Source organism: Schistocerca piceifrons, chromosome 4, assembly GCF_021461385.2.
Source record: "Schistocerca piceifrons isolate TAMUIC-IGC-003096 chromosome 4, iqSchPice1.1, whole genome shotgun sequence".
Classification (NCBI taxonomy): Eukaryota; Metazoa; Arthropoda; class Insecta; order Orthoptera; family Acrididae; genus Schistocerca; species Schistocerca piceifrons.
Window position 1 is genome coordinate 196625659 of NC_060141.1, and position 23399 is coordinate 196649057.

The window sequence follows — 23399 nt, forward strand, 5'->3', positions numbered from 1 at the left end:
ATTCGATGCATACAGTATAAAGGTTGCCGTCCACTGGTTACGTGCAATCTGACAATTACCTCGTTTTTTGGAATCTCCATATGCCTCACTGACAGTTACATATCTACAACTACATATATACTTCGTAAGCCACTAGACGGTGCACGGCGGAAGGTACAGTGTACCAGTGCTATCAACGTGCTACCCTATTCCAGCTAAGTACCATGCAAGGGAAGAATGTATATATGCTTGTGTAGGGGCCCTAACATCTATCTTATTCTCAAGATCCCTAAGCGAGATATTGGATGGTGGCAGCGTAAGTGTCGCAAAGTCTTCCTAGAATACTTGTTCTCTAAATTTACCTAACAGAGTTTACAAATACTGACTCCACGTAATCGTCCCATTTCATATTATGCCTATGGTGCGAAAAGTGGCAGTTGGCCCTGAATAAGGAAAAGTGCGAAGTTATTCACATGAGTACTAAAAGAAATCGGCTAAATTTCGATTACACGGTAAGTCACACAAATCTGAAGGCTGTAGATTCAACTAAATACAAAGGGATTACAATTACAAATAACCTAAATTGGATCGATCACATTGATAATATTGTGGGTAGAGCAAACCAAAGACTGCAATTCATAGGCAGAACACTTAGAAGGTGCAACAGGCCTACTAAAGAGGCTACTTAAACCACGCTTGTCCGCCCAATTCTGGAGTATTGCTGTGCGGTGTGGGATCCGCATCATGTGGGACTGCCTGATGAAATCGAACAAGTACAAAAAAGGGCAGCTCGTTTTGTATTATCGCGAAATAGGGCAGATAGATAGACATGATACGTGAATTGGTGTGGCAATCATTAAAACAAATGCGTTTTTCGTCGCTGCGGGATCTTCTCACGAAATTTCAATCACCAGTTTTCTCCTCCGATTGCGAAAACATTCTGTTGACACCCACTTACATAGGGATAAATGATCATCACGATAAAATAAGAGAAATCAGGGCTCGCACGGAAAAATTTAAGTGCTCGTTTTTCCCGCGTGCCGTTCGAGAGTGGAACGGTAGAGAGACAGCTTGAAGGTGGTTCAGTGAACCCTCTGCCAGTCACTTTATTGTGAATAGCGGAGTAATCACGTAGATGTAGATGCAGCTGTAAGCATTGTCCTAAATATTTATCCGATGTGACGTACTCTAACTTTTTACCACTAATCTTATCAGATACCACCAGTTTCTTTTCTCTTTCTTATAGGTTACATTTTACATTTATCCACTCATCCATAACTAGAAACTGGAAGCACGAAGAAGTTCACAGTGTCTGCACTGGAGCAGAGGGAACCGCAGAAATCTGTTCTTTAACCACCACTTTCCTCGGTATACGGGGTCCCCTAACTCTACCGACGAACATTCAACGTGTTAAACAATACCCTCTTCGGCGCCTTCCTTGTAATTTCCACTTAGATTTCATGTACTGGACACATACTATACTGCTAATTCAAAATCAACAACCTCGGCGACAGAAACATAAGTGCGTTTGTGGCTGGTTAACGTCTTTATTAATGCGCGCCAGCTACCGATGGCTGGCACCGTAACAGCGGACACTTAATGCTGGGCCGTGACCCCGGCCGACCGGCCATTAGCGTTCTTAACGTCAGCAGGCGACCTTACTACTGCCTACTGGGCGACCAGCGCTTGCTTGCACGTTGTGCGACGGCACGCGGCTGTAAAATCCTGTGCCTCGCGAGAGCAAAGTTTCACTGTGGTAGAAAAAGAGCAAGGCTCCAATAAACACAGTCTGATTTCTGTAACTCGTACAAACCACAAAAATAACCGTTATTCAGTAACTCACACAAGTTCAATGGGACGGGCATAATACACAAAACACAAGAGCTAAGTAGGAACTGAAATGTACAAAAGTTCAGATTGCACTTGATTGATGCTGGGAGATCTACATCCACATCCATATTCTGCAAACAACTGTGAAATGTGTGACGGATGATTCTACCAATTCCATAGAGTGCGGGGAGAACTGCTTCTTAAACGCCTTTGTGGGCGCGTCGTTTAGTCTGACCGTGTCTCCGTGGTCCCGATTAAATGTAACACTCTACCGTGGGTCAGACAAATCTGTCACCATCCGTGCTGCCCTTGTTTGTGTACTTAAGTCCCATAGTGCTTAGAGCAATTTGAACCATACCAAATGGACTAAACATCTGAGGTCATCAGTCCCCTAGACTTAGAACCACTTAAGCCTAACCTAACTAACTAACACACATCCACGCCCAAGGCAGGATTCGAAACTGCGACCGTAGCAGCAGCAAGGTTCCGGACTGGAGCGTCTATAACCGCTCGGCCACAGCGGCCGGCCATTTGGTGTGGGTTCCACACACTTGAGCAACGTTCTTGGCCACGTCGAACGAGTGACTTACAGCCATTTTCCTTTGTTGGCTGGCTGCATTTCTTGTCCACCAGTTACGTTATCTACGATTAAGCCTACGTGAATTTCCATTTCATATTCCCACAATTTATTGTACCCATGGGTTTATGTCATTTGTCTAATTCCAGTTATAACTCACTGACATTAAAACAACAGTAGGTTACTATGGTTTTGAGCATTGTGAATCGCACAGCTTTACAGTTGTGACCATTTGAAGCAAGGGTGTCCACTCCGCGGCTCGCGGACCACCAAGAAGTGAGCATCTATAACACGATTGGGAAAAACAAATCCATCAAATTCCAAGTTATGGTAAGTTGAATATTTTCAAATTGAAACTCCAGCTATACGATGCTATTGCTTCGTTGGTCCACCCCGATTTTTTTTGTCTTTTTAAAAGCAGTCATTGAAGTGTTTAATATATTATGTGCGGCCCAAAAATACTCGTCTTGTTCCATTGTGGCCTAGGTAAGCTAAAAGGTTGGACATCCCTGATGTAATCAATTTGCTTATCTTTGCACGACTTTCAAATCTTATCGAGATCTGCCTGAATATTTGTTTAGCTTTTCTAAGAGAGTATTTCATTAAACTCCCAAGTAAGTGCATTATTTGCAGCAGTTTCACTCAGTACAACCATTATATGAAGACAGAGGTCCGATTTTGCCGGTTGAAGAATGTAAAACTGTCAGCAATAGGATTACTGACGAGAGAAGTCTCTTATGTTGAAAGCGATGTTCTTTCAGCCTATCCCAGAACGCCTACAAGCAAACCACATTACATATGTGGAGGAGGGAGCGGAGATATGCAAATAAAGCTTTATTCGGTGACAGTCTTGCGCTGAGACAGTGCACCAATGCGACAGGTGTGATTCTCGTTGATCTTGAGAGCAACTTTGGCATATGCATTGGCATTCGTCATGTTAACAAACCAAGCAACAACGGAATTTTAGTGTAGGGTTCGTTTCTAGCAATTTTGCGGTGGAAATAAAATGAAAACAGTTACAGTGGATGTTATTTGAGACTTTCTGATGCATATCGTGGTCCAGATGGCACTTTTTGACGTGTGATGGTCGAAAACGGTGACTATACAATCTAAAACTTTTTTGGTCATTCACAGGACATGACTTTTTATTGGAACTCTGTGGTCCAAAGGGATGCATATTGGGAAAAGACGCCGTCTGTTGCGAGCAGATATAACAATAGCGCATCTGAAGAAGGCGTGGGTTTACTGGCCAACGCGACCGTGTCCTCGCACAAGAGGCTCGGACGTACCCAACATCTGTTGCTGCGACCACAGCGCGCCAGAGGAAACAACCGGTGCAGATTGGCGGTGCTCCAATGCTGCAGCTCGAATATATCCGCATTGCGCGCTTTTTACTGTTTTCTGTCCTTTTTTAGAAAACTCATACCATTAACAGCAGTCTGTTCGAGAATAAGATCATTTGAAATTGACTTGCAGTAATTGACAGACATTTCTGAATTACATGAAGGTCTGTGAAGATGAACGCAGAATTTACGAACTTAAAGGCTAATGCTGTAAGTGAAATTATGAACCAGTCAGGAATAAATAACAGCGTCGATATTACGAAACTGTTAAGGCTTTCGTGGCCATTTGTTGATAAATTGCATGTTGGTTTCTGCCTCGTGTTCTTCGGACAGCGTCTGTCCGATAATTTTTCTGACGTTTCCCCAGCAGGAGTGGCTGGCATTTCCAAAGCTTCACCCTCCGATTGCTAGTGGTAGTCCACCACCAGCAATGGAGAGTGAAACTTTGGCATCGCCACTCCCGTTGGCGAAACGTCAGAAAAATCGTCAGACGTCTGCCGAGGAATCCGAGACGGAAGCCAACAGGTAATTTGTCAGTGTCGGTTAATTAAATTAGGCGACCATGTCGTGGGAAAGGTTTTGATTATTTACCCGAAGAGCACGCTGACCAACGGGAATGAGTGAAAAAGTGTTGAATAACACCATTAGAACATTTAATTCAAAGAAGACATAATTCACATCTACAAAATTTTTAAGGCTTTCGTGGCCACTTGTTGACAAACTATTGGCTTCTGTCTCGGCCTTAGACGAGAAATGCAACACTTGGAAAGTGTTCTGAGGAGCAATGGGTAGCCCACAAATTATATTAGAAGTGTAACAGAGCCAAACACTCGGCGAAGTAAGGAATCAGAAAAAGAAATGTCGGGTACGGCCTTTCTGCCATACATTCCCACAGTAACGGACAGAATAGGCCTGGACGATCAATTAACACCAGGATCAAAGAGCATAAGCGACATTGCAGGTTGGGGCAAGTGGAGAAATCGTCCGTGGCAGAACACAAAAACACGCGAACAGTTTCAACAAGAAAGAGGAAAGCCTTAAGGTAAACGGATCCTGGCTTCCCGTACTGCAGCGAACGACCGTCGCAGGTAGCAAGAGGAGAACCGCACCGCAAATGACCGCGGAGAAGCCTTCGGACGTTGGCGTGCCAGGTACATATAGTCTGTGGCCGCGAGCTGTTAGCACGGAAGGCAGACTCCTACGACGTATCGCAAGGTTACCATATATAACATGCAGCAACGAAGTCTATGAGACAACCAGAATGGAGCCACTACAAACCAGATTAGCGAAAATGAGAGCCAGATACGGAAACCATATCCTAAACAAAAGACCGGACATGGAAGACATTACCACAGTCAACCAAAGAACACACAGGAAACCTAAATTTAAATACACAACACCCTCCCACACAATCGCACACAACACAGCAAAGACACACCCCGATCTCGCCCCCATCCTACCACCACTAACAACAAATACCAGCATCCTCCCACACCTAGACGAAAGAACACACGAATAAAACACAAACACTACCATGCACACAAGAACATGGTCTACAGGAGACCCACCAAAAGACACCAAATAAAATCCCGACTCCCTCTACTCCCCCTCCCTCGCTCTGCACTCTAATTAGCAAAATGGAGAAAAAAATTCTCTTATTACTATCATTGTTATTACTATTTCTATTGATGACATCAGTTCCCCATGTTATGCTCTCCACATAGCTTACAACGTTAAAAAATTAAAAATAAAAAAACTGTAAAATATATGTACATGTATAGTAACATAAGAAATTACCCTGTATTATAAAATATCTATAATTACGAACTATACATGGAAAAGAACGAATTGCATTGTAAGAATACTTGAAGGAAAAAAAACTGTATTGTAATATTATATCATTGTAATTGTTGATGACCTAATGAAAACTTGCACTATGTAGCAAGAGAAATTCAATAATTGTTTAAAAATAAAGTGTTAAAACCTATAGCTGAAAAAGGCATATAGCAAGTCCTAAAACAGCACGCTCTGCCCCCTCGAAAAAAAAAAAAAAAAAAAGTCGGCTGCAGTTCACCACCAGCAATGGAGGGTGAAGCTTTGACAATGCCAACCACTCGTGCTGGCGAAACGTCAGTAAAATCATTAGATGAACGTCGGCCGAAGAACCCGAGACAGAAGCCAATAGGCAGTTTGTCAATTCACATCTACTTTTAAAACTATTCTTTCCTCTGTTTATGGATAACGTGCTATTAAATGTCACTGCCCAGCGATCCTGCACCTTTCTCACAGATGTACAAGTAAAAATAAAAAATGAGAGAGAAAACGACCAATTCATTAAAAGTGCCCACTGCGCTCCCCGCCCTCTCGTTGTCATCAAAGTTACGGCAGGGCTCCTCCATCTGATGTTACCACGGATTTAAGTGAGGCACGAAGCCATGGGCAAACGAATGGAAAACAATAGTTCGTACGGACCCAGTTTGCCGCCAACACCCACAACCAGACTGAGCTCGACACTGCTCACGTAAAGCGGCGGTCTGAAAATAGATCTTAAAAATGCTCAGATTGAGCGCTGTAATCTGACTCCCGTCAAGCCCCGCGCAGTGGATGTCACCCAGCCCGCCGCCGCCGTCTTTGTTTACGTAAGGGCCGCGCTGCATGATGAGGGTAATTGAGCCAAACAAGTGCGGCGTCCAGGAAGCACGCCATGTGGCTGGCCCGTCACGCGACCGCTGCGCCGGGGCGGGCTCGCCTCGCCTTGCCTTGCCTTGCCTTCTGCACATCCGGCGCGCCCGCCTCCTTCCAAGGGCTTCTCGCTGCCGGCTATTAAACACGAAAACGCACGCTCAATTTTCAATTAGTTGCCTCAAAATCCGGACGCATATGCTGTTTACGGCGAAACTTTGAAGTTGACGCTGTTGGAATATGCACGTGTCACTGGCTGATCGCAGTTGGTGAACGCGTGAAAATACGCGAATGGGTGATGTTGGTTCGACTCGACACTTTGGCGTTCGGGATACACCTGCAGATGTCGTCGCAAGGTGACAATAACGCAAGCAGTTTTCAGTCACAACCTTCAAGTATTTGAGACTGTGGAACAGTCACATAATGCTGAGGTCAGCAGATGCCCGACTCAGCAGGAGAACACGACAAGTGCCATAACCTGATTTTCCAGAAAATTCGCTCAGTGGAAGAGGAGTCAAAACAAGCCAACACGAGTCTCTGCTTATCTGTAAATACTCGACCGTTTCGGGGAAACGGGTCTCCAAGTTCTCGACATAACTTACATTCCTTTTTAGAGCGCGATAATCTCAGCCGAAGTGGTTGCACAATAGGTACCGTCGCAGCCTCACTTTTGGGCTCCGTCGTCGAAACCCGAAAACTGTTTTTATTTATTTTATTTTAATTTTGATTTTTTCATTTATCTACTCATGTCCGTAGGAGGTTACTACACGAATGTTTCTTATCAAGTTAGGGGACACAAAGACGTTCTATTAATTGTAAAATTACAGCTGGATTTCACTGTGTCATACACATTTTTTATAGCATATCAGCCGGCCGCTGTAGCTGAGCGTTTCTAGGCGCTTCAGTCCGGAGCCGCGCTGCTGCTAGGGTCGCAGGTTCGAATCCTGCCTCGGGCATGGATGTGTGTGATGTCCTTAGGTTAGTTAGGTTTAAGTAGTTCTAAGTCTAAGGGACTGAAGACCTCAGATGTTAAGTCCCATAGTGCTTAGCGCCATTTGAACCATATAATATATGAGCGTATGGCATTTTGAGGAGTTACAATCTTATAAATTCTCATATTTTGATATTATTTTTAATTTGTAAGTAGGCTGTTTAGGTTTTTATGTTGGTAACGCCACGTAGCCCTCTCTATGAAAATCACTGACTGTGCTGTGTGCAGCGTGTAGCTGGTTTGCATTGTTGGAATATTTGCTATTGTAGTGTTGGGCAGTTGGATGTGAACAGCGCGTAGCGTTGCGCAGTTGGAGGTGAGCCGCCAGCAGTGGTGGATGTGGGGAGAGAAATGGCAGAGTTTTGAGAGCGGATGATCTGGACGTCTGTACGTCAGGAAGAGTAAATTTGTAAGACCGGATGTCATGAACTGATACATATATTATGACTTTTGAACACTATTAAGGTAAATACATTGTTTGTTCTCTATCAAAATCTTTCATTTGCTAACTATGCCTATCAGCAGTTAGTGCCTTCAATAGTTAGAATCTTTTATTTAGCTGCCAGTATTGGCGCTCGCTGTATTGCAGTAGTTCGAGCAACGAAGGTTTTTGTGAGGTGATTCATGAAAGGTATAGGTTATTGATAGTCAGGGTCATTCTTTTGTTGGGATTATTGAAAGTCAGATTGTGTTGCGCTAAAAATGTCAGATTAGGTAAAGAGAGAAATGTCTGTGTACGTTGAGTTTTGCTTATCTGTTTGAAAATCAAATAACTTAAGAAGTTTATCGGGACGTTTCAAATTCTTATATTTTATTCTTAAGTTTTTTTTTCAAGATCATTTGGTGCACTCCCTTGGTCGATACCGGTCATAGGAACATCGGAAACAGAAATTACGAAAACGACGAGCATCGTGCGAGGACAGGTTGTCCACAGGGACAGTTTTAATTTGCCTTGAAGTATCATATCAGTGTACACTGCGATGCAGGTTGAAACATTCTTACTGGATATATGAAGGTTATCGACAGTCAATAATTACGAACTATGAAGCAATATTATCTTACCGATGTGGCAGCGAAATTACATTTCTGACAGAAGTTAACAGACACACTGTACGAATATGTATACTCGAGAAATCTGTCCTTGGATCTGGAGTTACAGTCCAAAAAGAAAATTGTTTCACAGTGTTTATAAAGGATGTATATTTGAACTATATTTGTGAGAGAGTCCTGTCACAGCACACATTAAACTACCCACTTTCGACTACTAGTTCCTGATTCAATGGGTGTTCATTTTCCGCCATCTCTTCCGGGAGTAGCTACACCGAGACCTGACAGATCGATGGTATGGTCGTGTGTGTGTATCACAGAAATCAACGGTAGTCTGAAGCAAGTAGTTGCTGTCGAGTAAATCTGGAATAGGACTGTTTATAAAGAATGGCAACTTCACAACCAACAACGTAAAGGAGAAGGAAATATCTGGATAAACACACCGCATCAGAGAAATCCTCCACACTAAGAGATGACTGAGCTCTTAACATATCGCTAATGTACTGCCAGCACAGATTTGGCAGGTCTGGAGATCCTACGTTGTCGCAATCAGGGAAGAAAATAGTAAATATGTGCGTCTTGTGTCCACTCACTTGGTGCTACACTGGGGACCGTTTCTGGACAATGTTCAGATACTGTGGGGCAAATCGATAACGCGAAACAGAAACGCTGAGTGCTGAACATGAAATAAGTACTTTTGCTGCCGAACAAAATCAGCGACTGCAAACGCTTTCTGACATAAAGAAGACATCTTAATTGGAACTGAAGTATTTTGCCCTCCCTCCTCTACATTTATCATCTCTTTACAGCCTCCAAATTTCGTGTCATTTTATTCTAATGAACAAACCGATACTTTCGAGACCTTCGGCCGACATTTTGCCTCCATTTCGACCGAAGCTAAAGGGATACTCACCGAGATAATTTTACATGGAGAACTCCGTTAATGGTAGGCGCAAAGGGACAACGGTATATTTTGTGAGTGCTTAACGAGCAACATTTTTCTGTGGGAGCAAAATAACAAGAACTTGAAGACAGTCATATTTAAGACTCAAGGTTTCAGTTACCTTAACTACAAGAATAACTCCGCCTGTTTCCTGGTGAAATTCACCACTACACAATGCTGCCCTCACTACCAGACGGGCATACTCCTCCGATTTTTTTTGAGCTTTGACTGAACTGGATAACCGAAGCCAAGTGTTACCTAGTACAGCTCGTTGGCGGTGCGACTTGAAAGCCGACGGCCTCTGAGTGAGTTCGTGCGCAAGTGGCCATTACTCGCACAATGAGCGGGCCGAGGCGCCTGTTTGCGCAGCGGTCTAATGCAGCCGCCAGCCTGTGGCCGGCCATTTGTTTATGATAATGTGTGACAAAGCGCTTAAGCGCAGCCTGCTGCGCCGTCGTGTTGGACACGTGAAGACTGCCAGAGGATAAATGTAGCGTGTCAGTTTGTCACTGCATCTGCTCTTAACCCATGGAGCAATACTTTCACTGCACGCGGAGGGATCTGAGTTCGAGAATATTCCGCAGTATGTGCCTAAAAGCTCGAATGGAGCAAAAAATTGCGCGTATCTGGTACCAGAGATTCACTCGCATTATGTATCCACCTGTGCACTTCAAATAGCTAATGTCTATATTTTGACTTCTAGGAGGAACACTCTTATGAAACTTTCTTAATATTAAAAACATCATTTATGAAATTTTCGTTTTGTTATTATTTCTACAACTATGCTTTCGCCGTTTTGCAATAGATGACAGTAGCAACAGGTGGTTGTGCAGGTGGTAGGTCGTAAGTGTCATATAATAAGTTTAGGCAAGGGTAAACATAATGCCATCAAAATATTAGTCGATTTGTGATTTCATCATAAACTTATTCTTGACTAAACACGTCAGCTTAAGATTCCAATTCTCGTCATTTGCGGGAAGTTTTAATTTTCCGCTCTGACATGAAGAAATCTGCGGCTGAGGCTCATAAAATGGTCCTATGGTCATCGACGGCGAGTGTTCATCAGGGATAAGGTATCGTCAGGAGTGCTCCAGGGAAGTGTGATGGGGCCGCTGTTCTCCATATACATAAGTGACATGAGACACAGGGTGGGCAGCAATCTGCGGTTATTTTCTGATGACGCCATGGTGTCCGGTAAGTGTCGAAGTTGAGTGACTGTAGGAAGATACAAGACGACTTAGACAAAATTTCCAGTTGGTGTGATGAACGGCAGCTAGCCCTAAATGTGGAAAAACGTAAATTAATACGGATGAGTAGCAAGATGAAACCTGTAATGTTCGGATGCAAAATTAGTAGTGTCCTACTTGACACAGTCAAGTCGTTTAAGTATCTAGGCGTAACGTTGCAAAGAGATATGAGGTGGAACGAGCATGCGAGAACCGTGGTAGAGAAGGCGATTGGCCGACTTCGGTTTATTGGGAGAATTTTAGGAAAGAGTGGTTCACTTGTACAGGATACTGGTGCGACCTATTCTGGAGTAATATTCGAGTTTTTGGGATCCGTAGCAGGTCGGATAGAGGGAAGACATCGAAGCAATTCAGAGGCAGGCAGATACATTTGTTATCGGTAGGTTCGAGCAACACGCACCCGCCAGGGTAGCCGAGAGCGCTAACGCGCTGCTTCCTGGACTCGGGTAGGCGCGCCGGCCCCGGATCGAATCCGCCCGGCGGACAAGCGACGAGGGCCAGTGTGCCGGCCTGCCTGGATGTAATTTTTAGGCGGTTTTCCACATCCTACTAGACGAATACCGGGCTGGTCCCCACGTCCCGCCTCAGTTACACGACTCGCAGACATCTGAAACCCATTCACACTATTTCACGATTTACACTAGACGCAGACAGCTGGGGTACACTCCTAACGTCCCGTGGGGTGTGGGGTGGCGGCAGTAAGGGCATCCGGCCACCCCTTAAAATTAACCATGCCAATTCCGTACTTAACCCTGCCGACCCTGCGCACAATGCGGGATAAAGGCAGTAGCAAAAAAGAAAGAAAGGTTCCAACAACACGCAAGTGTTACGGAGATGCTTCGGGAGTTTAAATAGGAATCCCTGGAGGGAAGGCGACGTTCTTTTCGAGAAACACTATTGATAAAATTTAAAGAACCGGCATCTGAAGCTGACTGCCTAACGATTCTTTTGCCGCCAACATATACTGCTCTTAAGGACCACGAAGATAAGACACGAGAAATCATGGCTCATCCGGAGGTGTACAGATAGTCATTTTTCCCTCGATCCATTTGCGAGTGGAACAGGAAAGGAAATGACAAACAGTGGTAGAGGGCACACTCCACCACGCACCGCACGGTGGCTTGCGGAGTATCTATGTAGATGTAGATGTACCTGTTAGTGAAAGAACGTGTAGGGTATGGTTTCATCGTTTCAAGAATGGTGATTCTGAGGTCGACGCCAGGAATGGCAGTGGACGACAGAAGGCTTTCCAAGCTGCTGAAACTGACGGAAACAATCACAGGAGATTGTTACCGAAACCAATTGATGCGTTTGAGGCAAGCACTGAAAGACGAACGGCCACAAAACAGCGATAGATATGAAAAGGTGATCGGGCAGCATGGCAATCCTCGATTAAATGTTGCAAAAACCATCAAAACACTTTTGGAAATGTTGAAATTATAAGCTCTACCCATCCATCGTATTCTCCAGACATTGCTCTCTCTGACTACCACCTTTTTCGATCACTGGAACGCGACCTGGATGACTAGCACTTCAAGTCACATGAACAAGTGTAAAACTGGATCAATTCATGGATCTTGTCAAACGATGCCTAGTTTTTCCTCCACAATGGGATTCGTATGCTACCCGAAAGGTGGGAGAAAGTAGTGGCCAGCGACTGCCAATACTTCGAACCCCAATTTTTTTGTAAGTTCTCCGCAATAAAGCCTCGAACTTCAAGAAAAATGGCGGAAGAAAAGTTGTAGACCGAATATATTTGTTATAAAATAATTAATGTTACGAAACTATCTGTATGATTACTTTGAAATTTGCCGTCTAGTAGTTGCTTTGGCAGGAAAAAGTTCTGTCTCTTATTGTAGACAACGTGGGAATTTGAGGAAAACCAGGCCTCATCCACTTTACATATTTTCACGGCAAGAATTTTTGAAGCAAATTAAACATCACGTGCCTAAGGCTGAGGGGAGACACAAAATCCTATGTGGATTCAACAGTACCATTGACAAATGTCAGAAGTTTTCACGCGTCGGCCAAAGGACTGTCTAATCGGTACACTGACAGATACAGCACAAGAGCCTATCGCGGCAAGGTCGTTGGCGAAATAAAAAGGGAGAAAATACTGAGACAATTCTGGTCTCTTGCCACTCATATATTCTTGGCTCTGACAAAACTAAAAATGAGATGGTCTTCGAAGAAAAAGAGGCGAAGGCTGTTGATATTCCGTCATTACAAGCGGCTGTGTTCTACGTTCGACTCAGAGAAAGCAAAATAGAGGCCACAGAGGATTTCGGGGAACTAGAGGTAACGGAAGATAACTTCGGGAAGATTGGAAATCTGGAAGAGGCCGGAGGCAGGTTCTGCTGCCATCCATTAAAATTTGTTGTCGGCGATTACGTCACGTGAACTCGGATAGTGCGCACACATGGAACACACATGAAAAGAAAGGAAGATTAGCGTGTAATCTCTCATCACCGATGAGTTCATAAGAGAAGGCGGGCAAGCTATGATTTGGGAAGAACAGGGAAGGAATCCGGCCATATTCTTTTAATCTCGCCGTAAGTTACTAGGGGAAGTGTCGATTTTGGTACGATATTTGCACTTGTTACCTCCTAATACACCAAATTATTGCTTACTTCAGTGTACAGAATGTGTATGTGGCCTAAATACGACTGGAAAATGAGGCTGTGACAACTGAAAAACGCGTCACAGCTTACCCATAAATAGTACATACTTTTCATCTAGTCTTAAATCCGGCTCTTTGTGGTACATTCCTCCGAAACACATAGGCAAAAATCTAATTAATATACAACGTTTCAGCGGCTACAGAAATTAATATTTGCAAATTGACGAAAAATAATATAGCTAAATTTTATAGCTAGACATGTGAGTAAAATAAACTAATCGATGGATTCTACAGAACGCGCTTCAAATGCGATACAAAGCAGGAAAGGAGAACAAAACAGTATCATGTGATGTGAGAAAATATTTAATCGATGAGGACGACGAGGGGCTGTTGCTATGTCAGCGACTTGAGTGCAGACTGTAACACTGTATAGTAAAGGTGACTGATTTATTGCGGTGATTTACCTGACTCGTTTTCTTGGTTATCACGTATACGTGGAAAACGTCCTGTTTGTACGTTTCTGTGCGAAAAGGCTAAGGAAACTTCGGCCTTGAGAAAGCTGCTTTTATTCCAAAACAGTGCTTCGCGGGTATACATATACACATCGATGAATTTACTGATATTAGCGAGAAATGGGTGATTATGTTTTAATGTTTTAAGACTCACAATAAAATTAATAATGCATTTTTTAAAAATATGCACATTCTCCTGTACCCTGACAGGCACTGTAAAGTGAATGGATAAAGTATACCTTAAAGACTTATCCCGTCCTATTCATGAATGGAGCACACCAACAATGACAGCCTGTGCGCCTCTATGCTAGCTGTCGTTGGTCCAGTGTATTATTCACTATTTCTACTTTATCGTGAAATGCTCACGATACATCTCATCTGTATCCTGGGTTTCGCAGCCTACGGGAATTTTTCAGTTCGCCATACACAGTAACATTACGTCATTTAAGTATCTGTCTACGCGACGCAGCACACATAACAGTTTTCTGTCAAGTTATGACCAATGTGATTTCGGGATATTCTACTTCGTCGTACGAAATAGGGCCACACTGAAACTAAAGTAGCAGCTTAGAGATTATGTAAAAGAGACCCTTCACTTCCAGTACCGCCGAAATGGGCGTTTCTTTATTCGTCGTCACAGCTTTGTGTAGCTGTAAATGAGGATCGGCTCACTGAGATCGGGAAACGTCTGCTGTCGTGAGGAGAGATGAAAGTGCGCTGGAGATCATTCTGGTGAGCGGCGACAGCTGATCCTTTTCATCTTCGGAATTGGCCGCGGAGTCAGCTTCTCCATACGTCGAAGTTATCGTGATAAAAACGAATGCATTTTTTTTCTGTTGGATATTCTCCTCGCCTCTTTCCGCGGTTTTTCTCTCTTATTGATCCAGCGCGTCTATAGTGTAATCTGCCTTCGTCGCTTCTCTCTTTGGACGTCCCTCGACGTATTTTCATGTAGCGTGTCCAGTGCTGATACCTAACTGCGACATCAACGTACAAAATTTCGTTCGGTCTTAATCCATAGGATAAATTTACGCCTATCAGTTCCGTGATATCCGGTAGTAGAATTATTTTAGACTATAGTCCGATTAAAATTACTTGACAGTTAACGTTTGTCACTTGCCGCTACTGTGTTGTTATATCGACTGCCAGTTAATGCTCGGTTATAGGCCGCACACAAACACGCCAGGTTACTTAACAAATGCTGTTAACGTGTAACGCGGAGGGAAGCGACCGCCGTCAGGCATGATGGAAACGCGAGATGATTTGTCTACAGCTGAACTGCGGCAGACGACGCGTTTTGTATACTTGAATTTAACCTCTTGTCCTAACCTAACCACAAGCTCGTGATGTGCATTGTATCCGAGAAAACGGATGTCAACAATCTTCGGCAGAGCTAAAGTCACGATCGCCTTGTTCAGGGCGTTTGAAGCTAATCTCTACGACCAAACTCAAAACAGAATAATTACAGTTTCAGCGCTAAAAGTAAACAGTGAAACTGCCATGACACTAGTGACACGAGCTGCCACGTTACCAACCGATGACGAGTCCTGGTTGGCACTTTGCTGCAGATTGTAGGCAACACAGGCAGACTCAAAACGGAAGAAAAGTAGAAGCAAATAAAAAAAGTCAATACGACGATGAAAATGACGCGGCAAAGTATTAGAAGTAAAAAATTCACATTTAAACCAATCAATTGAATAAAAATAATAACCAAGGTCTTTTGATTAGATTTAGAAATAAAAAGACACTGCGTATAACGAGAAAGGAGCCCACGACTTTTTACACATCAGATTTATACACTAACCACCACGCTAGGCAGTACACTGCGTTGAGTTGTTGCATTTATGACTCCGGCAACCCAGTCGCAAAAATGAAACGCAGCCTTAAAAAATTCACGCAACGTCGCGCAAGACTTACCTAATGTAATACGATCTCTGTGACAGAACGTGTTGTTGTCAGTCTCTTAATTTAGTGACTCCTATGTTCACATCGGGCGAAGTGGCGTAATGTTAAGACTTAAGACTCGTTTTCGTGAGGAGTGCAAATCTCCGTCCGGCCACTCATATACGGGATTTCCGTAAATCGCGTAAGGTGAGTACCAGAAAGAGCACGGTGTGTCCTCTGGAAGATACGGAACACAGCTATACAAAGCAGAGCGGCGTGTTGCCTAGTACTCAGGTGCTACTGCGTTACGACTGGCCTCCAACAGAGGGCACAAAAGGCAGCTACTTCCGCCCACGTCACACAAGTAGTGCACATCCATATCCAACGCGGATAAGAGCAGACGCATGTTCTCCTCATGTAGTCAGTACCTCAAGACAGCGTGGGATTCGCCAAGTGCGGATATAAGCAATGCAGCTTCGTGTAGTGTGGCCCAGTATCAACAATACCTCGAGACATCAGGACCGTGTTCGTAGTCTCACAGTCGCCGCCAACACGAGCCAATTGGAAATTCTGAAAGTGATCGTAGTTATCGTTCACTGGATTCAGAACTAGACCAAGAGTTAACGACGGATCAGTGCAATTGAATACGAAATTAGTGCCACACATCATTCTACAGTTAACTGTTTGTAAAGTGTCTATTAATAAATTATTGTAAATTTTTGCTAACCTGTGTTGCCATTATTTTGTCAAAAGCGTAGCCGAATCCTATCGTGCCCTGTGACAAGGGTGTATAGTTCTAAATGCAAGCAGGCCACCTCAATAGCATCAACTACTTTCGCTGGTAAGGGGTTCTCTTCGTGTCGCGCAATCATGTTCGACACTAAGGGTACTTTTTTTATTACATTATACTTTCAACTAAGTGTTTCCGAAGATTACACATATATGATCTTGTAGGTATATGTCTGTTAATAAGGTATGGCTGTATGGTACGTTTGACTTTTGGGTACCTTATGGCACTGTCTTCCAGTGGTCTGGGCTTCTTTTCGAGTCGTTTATTTATGTCGCATACTGCTTCTTTACACTAAAGTACGCAAAGATGGCATATTAGTCGGTAACAAGTACAAAGAACATACCAAAATAGACATACCAATAGAGACGTGACACTACGAGGTGTGGATATAAAATAACGGGAATATTATGTGAAACATTTTATTTCAAAAACATACACATTTAGTTATTGTCACCTTCAATATACTTCCATCCTCTCCCCTACAACATTCCACGCGAATTTTCCACCGATAGAAACAGTGCTGGAAGTATTCCTCTGTGAGCTCTTTGATGTCGCGTACCGCTTTTTCTTCCGCTGCTTCAACGGACGGAAATCTTGTTCTTTGAGCTTGGGAAACAGGCAAAAGTCACGTGATGCTAGGTCAGGCGAATAAAGTGGGTGGTCTGTCACTGGGATGCTGCACTTCGATAGAAACCTCTTAACAGACAGTGCGATATGAGTCGGTGTGTTGTTCGAGGCGCTACAGTCTGGAACCGCGCAACCGCTACGGTCGCAGGTTCGAATCCTGCCTCGGGCATGGATGTGTGTGATATCCTTAGGTTAGTTAGGTTTAAGTACTTCTAAGTTCTAGGGGACTGATGACCTCAGAAGTTAAGTCCCATAGCGCTCAGAGCCATTTGAACCATTTGAACCATCGGTGTGTTGTTTTGATACAAAACCCACGATTTGTTTTTTCATAATTCGGATCGTTTCTTCCTTATTTTCTCACGGAGTTGAGCAAGAACCTAAAGACAGAAATGCTAATTAATAGTCTGCCCTTCAGGAATCAAGAGCAGATACGCAATTGCATTAACGTCGGAAAAAAAAACAATCATCGTCGATACTTCAGTGCCTGTGTTGTTCACAAGTACGATGCCATGTACCTTCAGACACGTATGCATGTCCAAAGGAACAGGCACTGTGACGATTACAGCCGTAATGAAATACTTGAAATGTACTCGCAGTTGCGAATGTGGACAACCATCAGCTGTATAATGGAATGACGACAGTGAAAATGTGCCGGACCGGGTTCGAGTCCCGACCTGGCATAAATTTTCATTGCCGTCATTCCATTATAGTTGATGGTTGTGCACATTCGCAACTGCGAATAATTTATGTAAATCATCATCGCTTTGAATCTTGATTTGCTCATTAGAGCTTTTTTCGCTCTCGGTGAAGTAAGTTGGACTCTTCCAATGCACTGATTGGCGCTTAGTTTCTGGGTCGTTAAGTGAGAAACCAGGGTCCGTCAAATGTTATCGCTCTCTCCAAGAAATCAGGCTCGTTTTCAACGGTATTCACAGTACCAGTGCAAACATTTTTCACGATCTTCTTTTGTTCGGTAGCGAGAATTTCCGTCACCAGTTTCGCACAAACTTTTCTCATGTTAAACTGGTTCTATAAAAATTGCCTTAAGCATTCTTTTTGAATTCCTCCAATGTCAGTAATCGATCGAATACTGAACTGATGGTCAGACCGAATCAGATTACCTACTTTTTCGATATTTTCGTCCGTTTTTGATGCAGAACGGCGTATCGGGTGTGAGTCATTTTCAACGTCTTCTCTGCCGTCTTGGAAAAGCTTGTACTCAAAAACTCGCTTACGTGATGAACAGTTCTCGCCATAAACTTCTTTTAGTAAAGGATAGGTTTTAGTACCAGTGTTTCCAAGTTTCATGTGTAACCTGATAGTTACTTGGTCTATTATTACATTTATCATTAGTTTCACGCGTAACTTGACAATTAGTTGCTCTATTATAACATTTCATTTTAACGTCAAAACAAAATAACAGCTACTTCACAAACGAAGGCTTTGGCCATACTGGTTTATCTACAGACACCAGAGACGCCGCAATAAATTGAGAAGGCTTCGCGCTTTACAGCTATTGGTCGATCATCTTTGACCGTTATTTTTTACAGAGACCTAATATTAACCGAATAAATTACAACAAATATTTTTGCGCAGTTTAGCACAGCGAGACGAGACATCAGAGGACCGTGCGAATCGGAGTAACGGTATCGGGAGAGCTGGGGAGCCGGAACAATGTGTTGCGGAGCATGCGGGCGGCGCGTGATGCGACACACCTGCTGCCTGGTGCGTGCTGCCCCACGCAGGTGCGTTGCTGCAGGCTGTCTAGCTCAACTTGGCGGCCTCTGTAGTTGCCTTAAAATCACTTACGCTTCACAGCCGCTGCGTTTTATCTGATTCCGACACTGACAAGTGAGGTGATGTGTAGCTTGCGGTGAACTGGCAGCTTTCAGCAAAATATGCTTCCAGACTGCTAATCACTATCGTACAAAGCCATATTTCATAACAAATTCACGATAAACTCCGTAATAAAGTGAATAATGACAACATGTATACATTTGCGAATGAATTGGTTTCCTTTTTCTGAGTATATGTTTTGTCGATCATTTACGGCCGGCTATAAAACTGCGCGCCACATGCGGTCCTGACTCCCGGACATCTTCGAACAGCGGCCACAGCTCTTACAGCGAGATAAGCATGCTTGAACATAATTACAGATGCCAGCCAAGCCCGCAACTTTTGCTGTTGTATCTGATCACGAACGGCACCTGTGCGATATCCTCAACGTGTTGCAAGTGTCAGTCGCGGACAGAACAAATGGTTCAAATGGCTCTGAGCACTATGGGACTTAACATCTAAGGTCATCAGTCCCCTAGAACCTAGAACTACTTAAACCTAACTAACCCAAGGACATCACACACATCCACGCACGAGGCAGGATTCGAACCTGCGACCGTAGCGGTCCCGGGGTTCCAGACTGTAGCGCCTAGAAACGCTCGACCATCGCGGCCGGCGCGAACAGAACAGTGTTCTATGTACACTACTGGCCATTAAAATTGCTACACCACGAAGACGACGTGCTACAGGCGCGAAATTTAACCGACAGGAATAAGATGCTGTGATATGCAAATGGTTAGCTTTTCAGAGCATTCACACAACGTTGGCGCCGGTGGCGACACCTACAACGTGCTGACACGAGGAAAGTTTCCAACCGATTTCTCATACACAAACAGAAGTTGACCGGCGTTGCCTGGTGGAACGTTGTTGTGATGCCTCGTATAAGGAGGAGAAATGCGTACCATCACGTTTCCGACTTTGATAAAGGTCGGATCGTAGTCTATCGCGAGTGCGGTTTATCGTGTCGTGACATTGCTGCTTGCGTTGGTCGAGATCCAACGACTGTTAGCAGAATATGAACTCGGTGGGTAATACAGAACGCCGTGCTGGATCCCAACGGCCTCGTATCACTAGCAGTCGAGATGACAGGCATCTTATCCGCATGGCTGAAACGGATCGTGAGCCACGTCTCGATCCCTGAGTCAACCGATGGGGACGTTTGCAAGACAACAACCATCTGTACGAACAGTTCGACGACGTTTGCAGCAGCATGGATTATCAGCTCGCAGACCATGGCTGCGGTTACCCTGGACGCTGCATCACAGACTGGAGCGCCTGCGATGGTGTACTCAACGACGAACCTGGGTGCGCGAATGGCAAAACGTCATTTTTTAGGATGAATCCAGGTTCTGTTTACAGCATCATGATGGTCTAGGGGTAGCGTCTTTGATTCATAATCAAAACGTCTTCGGTCCCGGGTTCGATCCCCGCCACTGCCTAAATTTTGATAAATAATCAGCATTGGCGGCCGAAGATTTCCGGCATAAGAAGTCAGCCTCGTTCTGCCAACGGCCTTGTCAAAGAGGGCGGAGGAGCGGATAGAGGTTCAGGGCACTCTCTTGTCCTAGGGGTGGGAAATTGCCCCTAAAGGCGGAAGAATCAGCAATGATCAACGACATGAGGATGCAGAAGGCAATGGAAACCACTGCATTAAAGACACGTAACGTGTATCCACAGGACATGTGGCCTGTAATTGAAGAAGTGTCATGATGATCTCTCCATGGGCAAAAGATTCCGGAATAGTCCCCCATTCGGGTCTCCGGGAGGGGACTGCCAAGGGGGAGGTTACCATGAGAAAAAGATTGAATAATCAACGAAAGGATAACGTTCTACGAGTCGGGGCGTGGAATGTCAGAAGCTTGAACGTGGTAGGGAAACTAGAAAATCTGAAAAGGGAAATGCAAAGGCTCAATCTAGATATAGTAGGGGTCAGTAAAGTGAAGTGGAAGGAAGACAAGGATTTCTGGTCAGACGAGTATCGGGTAATATCAAACAGCAGCAGAAAATGGTATAATAGGTGTAGGATTCGTTATGAATAGGAAGGTAGGGCAGAAGGTGTGTTACTGTGAACAGTTCAGTGACCGGGTTGTTCTAATCAGAATCGACAGCAGACCAACACCGACAACGATAGGTCAGGTATACATGCCGCAAGCTGAAGATGAACAGATAGAGAAAGTGTATGAGGATATTGAAAGGGTAATGCAGTATGTAAAGGGGGACGAAAATCTAATAGTCATGGGCGACTGGAATGCAGTTGTAGGGGAAGGAGTAGAAGAAAAAGTTACAAGAGAATATGGGCTTGGGACAAGGAATGAACGAGGAGAAAGACTAATTGAGTTCTGTAACAAGTTTCAGCTAGTAATAGCGAATACCCTGTTCAAGAATCACAAGAGGAGGAGGTATACTTGGAAAAGGCCGGGAGATACGGGAAGATTTCAATTAGATTACATCATGGTCAGACAGAGATTCCGAAATCAGATACTGGATTGTAAGGCGTACCCAGGAGCAGATATAGACTCAGATCACAATATAGTAGTGATGAAGAGTAGGCTGAAGTTCAAGACATTAGTCAGGAAGAATCAATCCGCAAAGAAGTGGGATACGGAAATACTAAGGAATGACGAGATACGTTTGAAGTTCTCTAACGCTATAGATACAGCAATAAGGAATAGCGCAGTAGGCAGTACAGTTGAAGAGGAATGGACATCTCTAAAAAGGGCCATCACAGAAGTTGGGAAGGAAAACATAGGTACAAAGAAGGTAGCTGCGAAGAAACCATGGGTAACAGAAGAAATACTTCAGTTGATTGATGAAAGGAGGAAGTACAAACATGTTCCGGGAAAATCAGGAATACAGAAATACAAGTCGCTGAGGACTGAAATAAATAGGAAGTGCAGGGAAGCTAAGACGAAATGGCTGCAGGAAAAATGTGAAGACATCGAAAAAGATATGATTGTCGGAAGGACAGACTCAGCATACAGGAAAGTCAAAACAACCTTTGGTGACATTAAATGCAACGGTGGTAGCATTAAGAGTGCAACGGGAATTCCACTGTTAAATGCAGAGGAGAGAGCAGATAGGTGGAAAGAATACATTGAATGCCTCTATGAGGGGGAAGATTTATCTGATGTGATGGAAGAAGAAACAGGAGTCGATTTAGAAGAGATAGGGGATCCAGTATTAGAATCGGAATTTAAAAGAGCTTTGGAGGACTTACGGTCAAATAAGGCAGAAGGTATAGATAACATTCCATCAGAATTTCTAAAATCATTGGGGGAAGTGGCAACAAAACGACCGTTCACGTTGGTGTGTAGAATATATGAGTCTGGCGATATACCATCTGACTTTCGGAAAAGCATCATCCACACAATTCCGGAGACGGCAAGAGCTGACAAGTGCGAGAATTATCGCACAATCAGCTTAACAGCTCATGCATCGAAGCTGCTTACAAGAATAATATACAGAAGAATGGAAAAGAAAATTGTGAATGCGCTAAGTGACGATCAGTTTGGCTTTAGGAAAAGTAAAGGGACGAGAGAGGCAATTCTGACGTTACGGCTAGTAATGGAAGCAAGGCTAAAGAAAAATCAAGACACTTTCACAGGATTTGTCGACCTGGAAAAAGCGTTCGACAATATAAAATGGTGCAAGCTGTTCGAGATTCTGAAAAAAGTAGGGGTACGCTATAGGGAGAGACGGGTCATATACAATATGTACAACAACCAAGAGGGAATAATAAGAGTGGACGATCAAGAACGAAGTGCTCGTATTAAGAAGGGTGTAAGACAAGGCTGTAGCCTTTCGCCCCTACTATTCAATCTGTACATCGAGGAAGCAATGGTGGAAATAAAAGAAAGGTTCAGGAATGGAATTAAAATACAAGGTGAAAGGATATCAATGATACGATTCGCTGATGACATTGCTATCCTGAGTGAAAGTGAAGAAGAATTAAATGATCTGCTGAACGGAATGAACAGTCTAATGAGTACACAGTATGGTTTGAGAGTAAATCGGAGAAAGACGAAGGTAATGAGAAGTAGTAGAAATGAGAACAGCGAGAAACTTAACATCAGGATTGATGGTCACGAAGTCAATGAAGTAAAATAACCAATGACGGACGGAGCAAGGAGAACATCAAAAGCAGACTCGCTATGGCAAAAAAGGCATTTCTGGCCAACAGAAGTCTACTAATATCAAATACCGGCCTTAATTTGAGGAAGAAATTTCTGAGGATGTACGTCTGGAGTACAGCATTGTATGGTAGTGAAACATGGACTGTGGGAAAACCGGAACGGAAGAGAATCGAAGCATTTGAGATGTGGTGCTATAGACGAATGTTGAAAATTAGGTGGACTGATAAGGTAAGGAATGAGGAGGTTCTACGCAGAATCGGAGAGGAAAGGAATCTGTGGAAAACACTGATAAGGAGAAGGGACAGGATGATAGGACATCTGCTAAGACATGAGGGAATGACTTCCATGGTACTAGAGG

General features: G+C 43.8%; 1 protein-coding gene across 1 annotated transcript in view; it reads right to left on the reverse strand.

Annotated features, from left to right (window-relative positions):
* The window catches only part of LOC124795728 (vegetative cell wall protein gp1-like), a 598084-nt gene that overhangs the window by 17475 nt on the left and 557210 nt on the right, over nt 1-23399 (reverse strand). The window contains exon 7 of the mRNA XM_047259811.1: nt 6251-6549. Coding sequence (XP_047115767.1) covers nt 6251-6549 — 299 coding nt within the window. The remainder of the gene's footprint in view (nt 1-6250; nt 6550-23399) is intronic.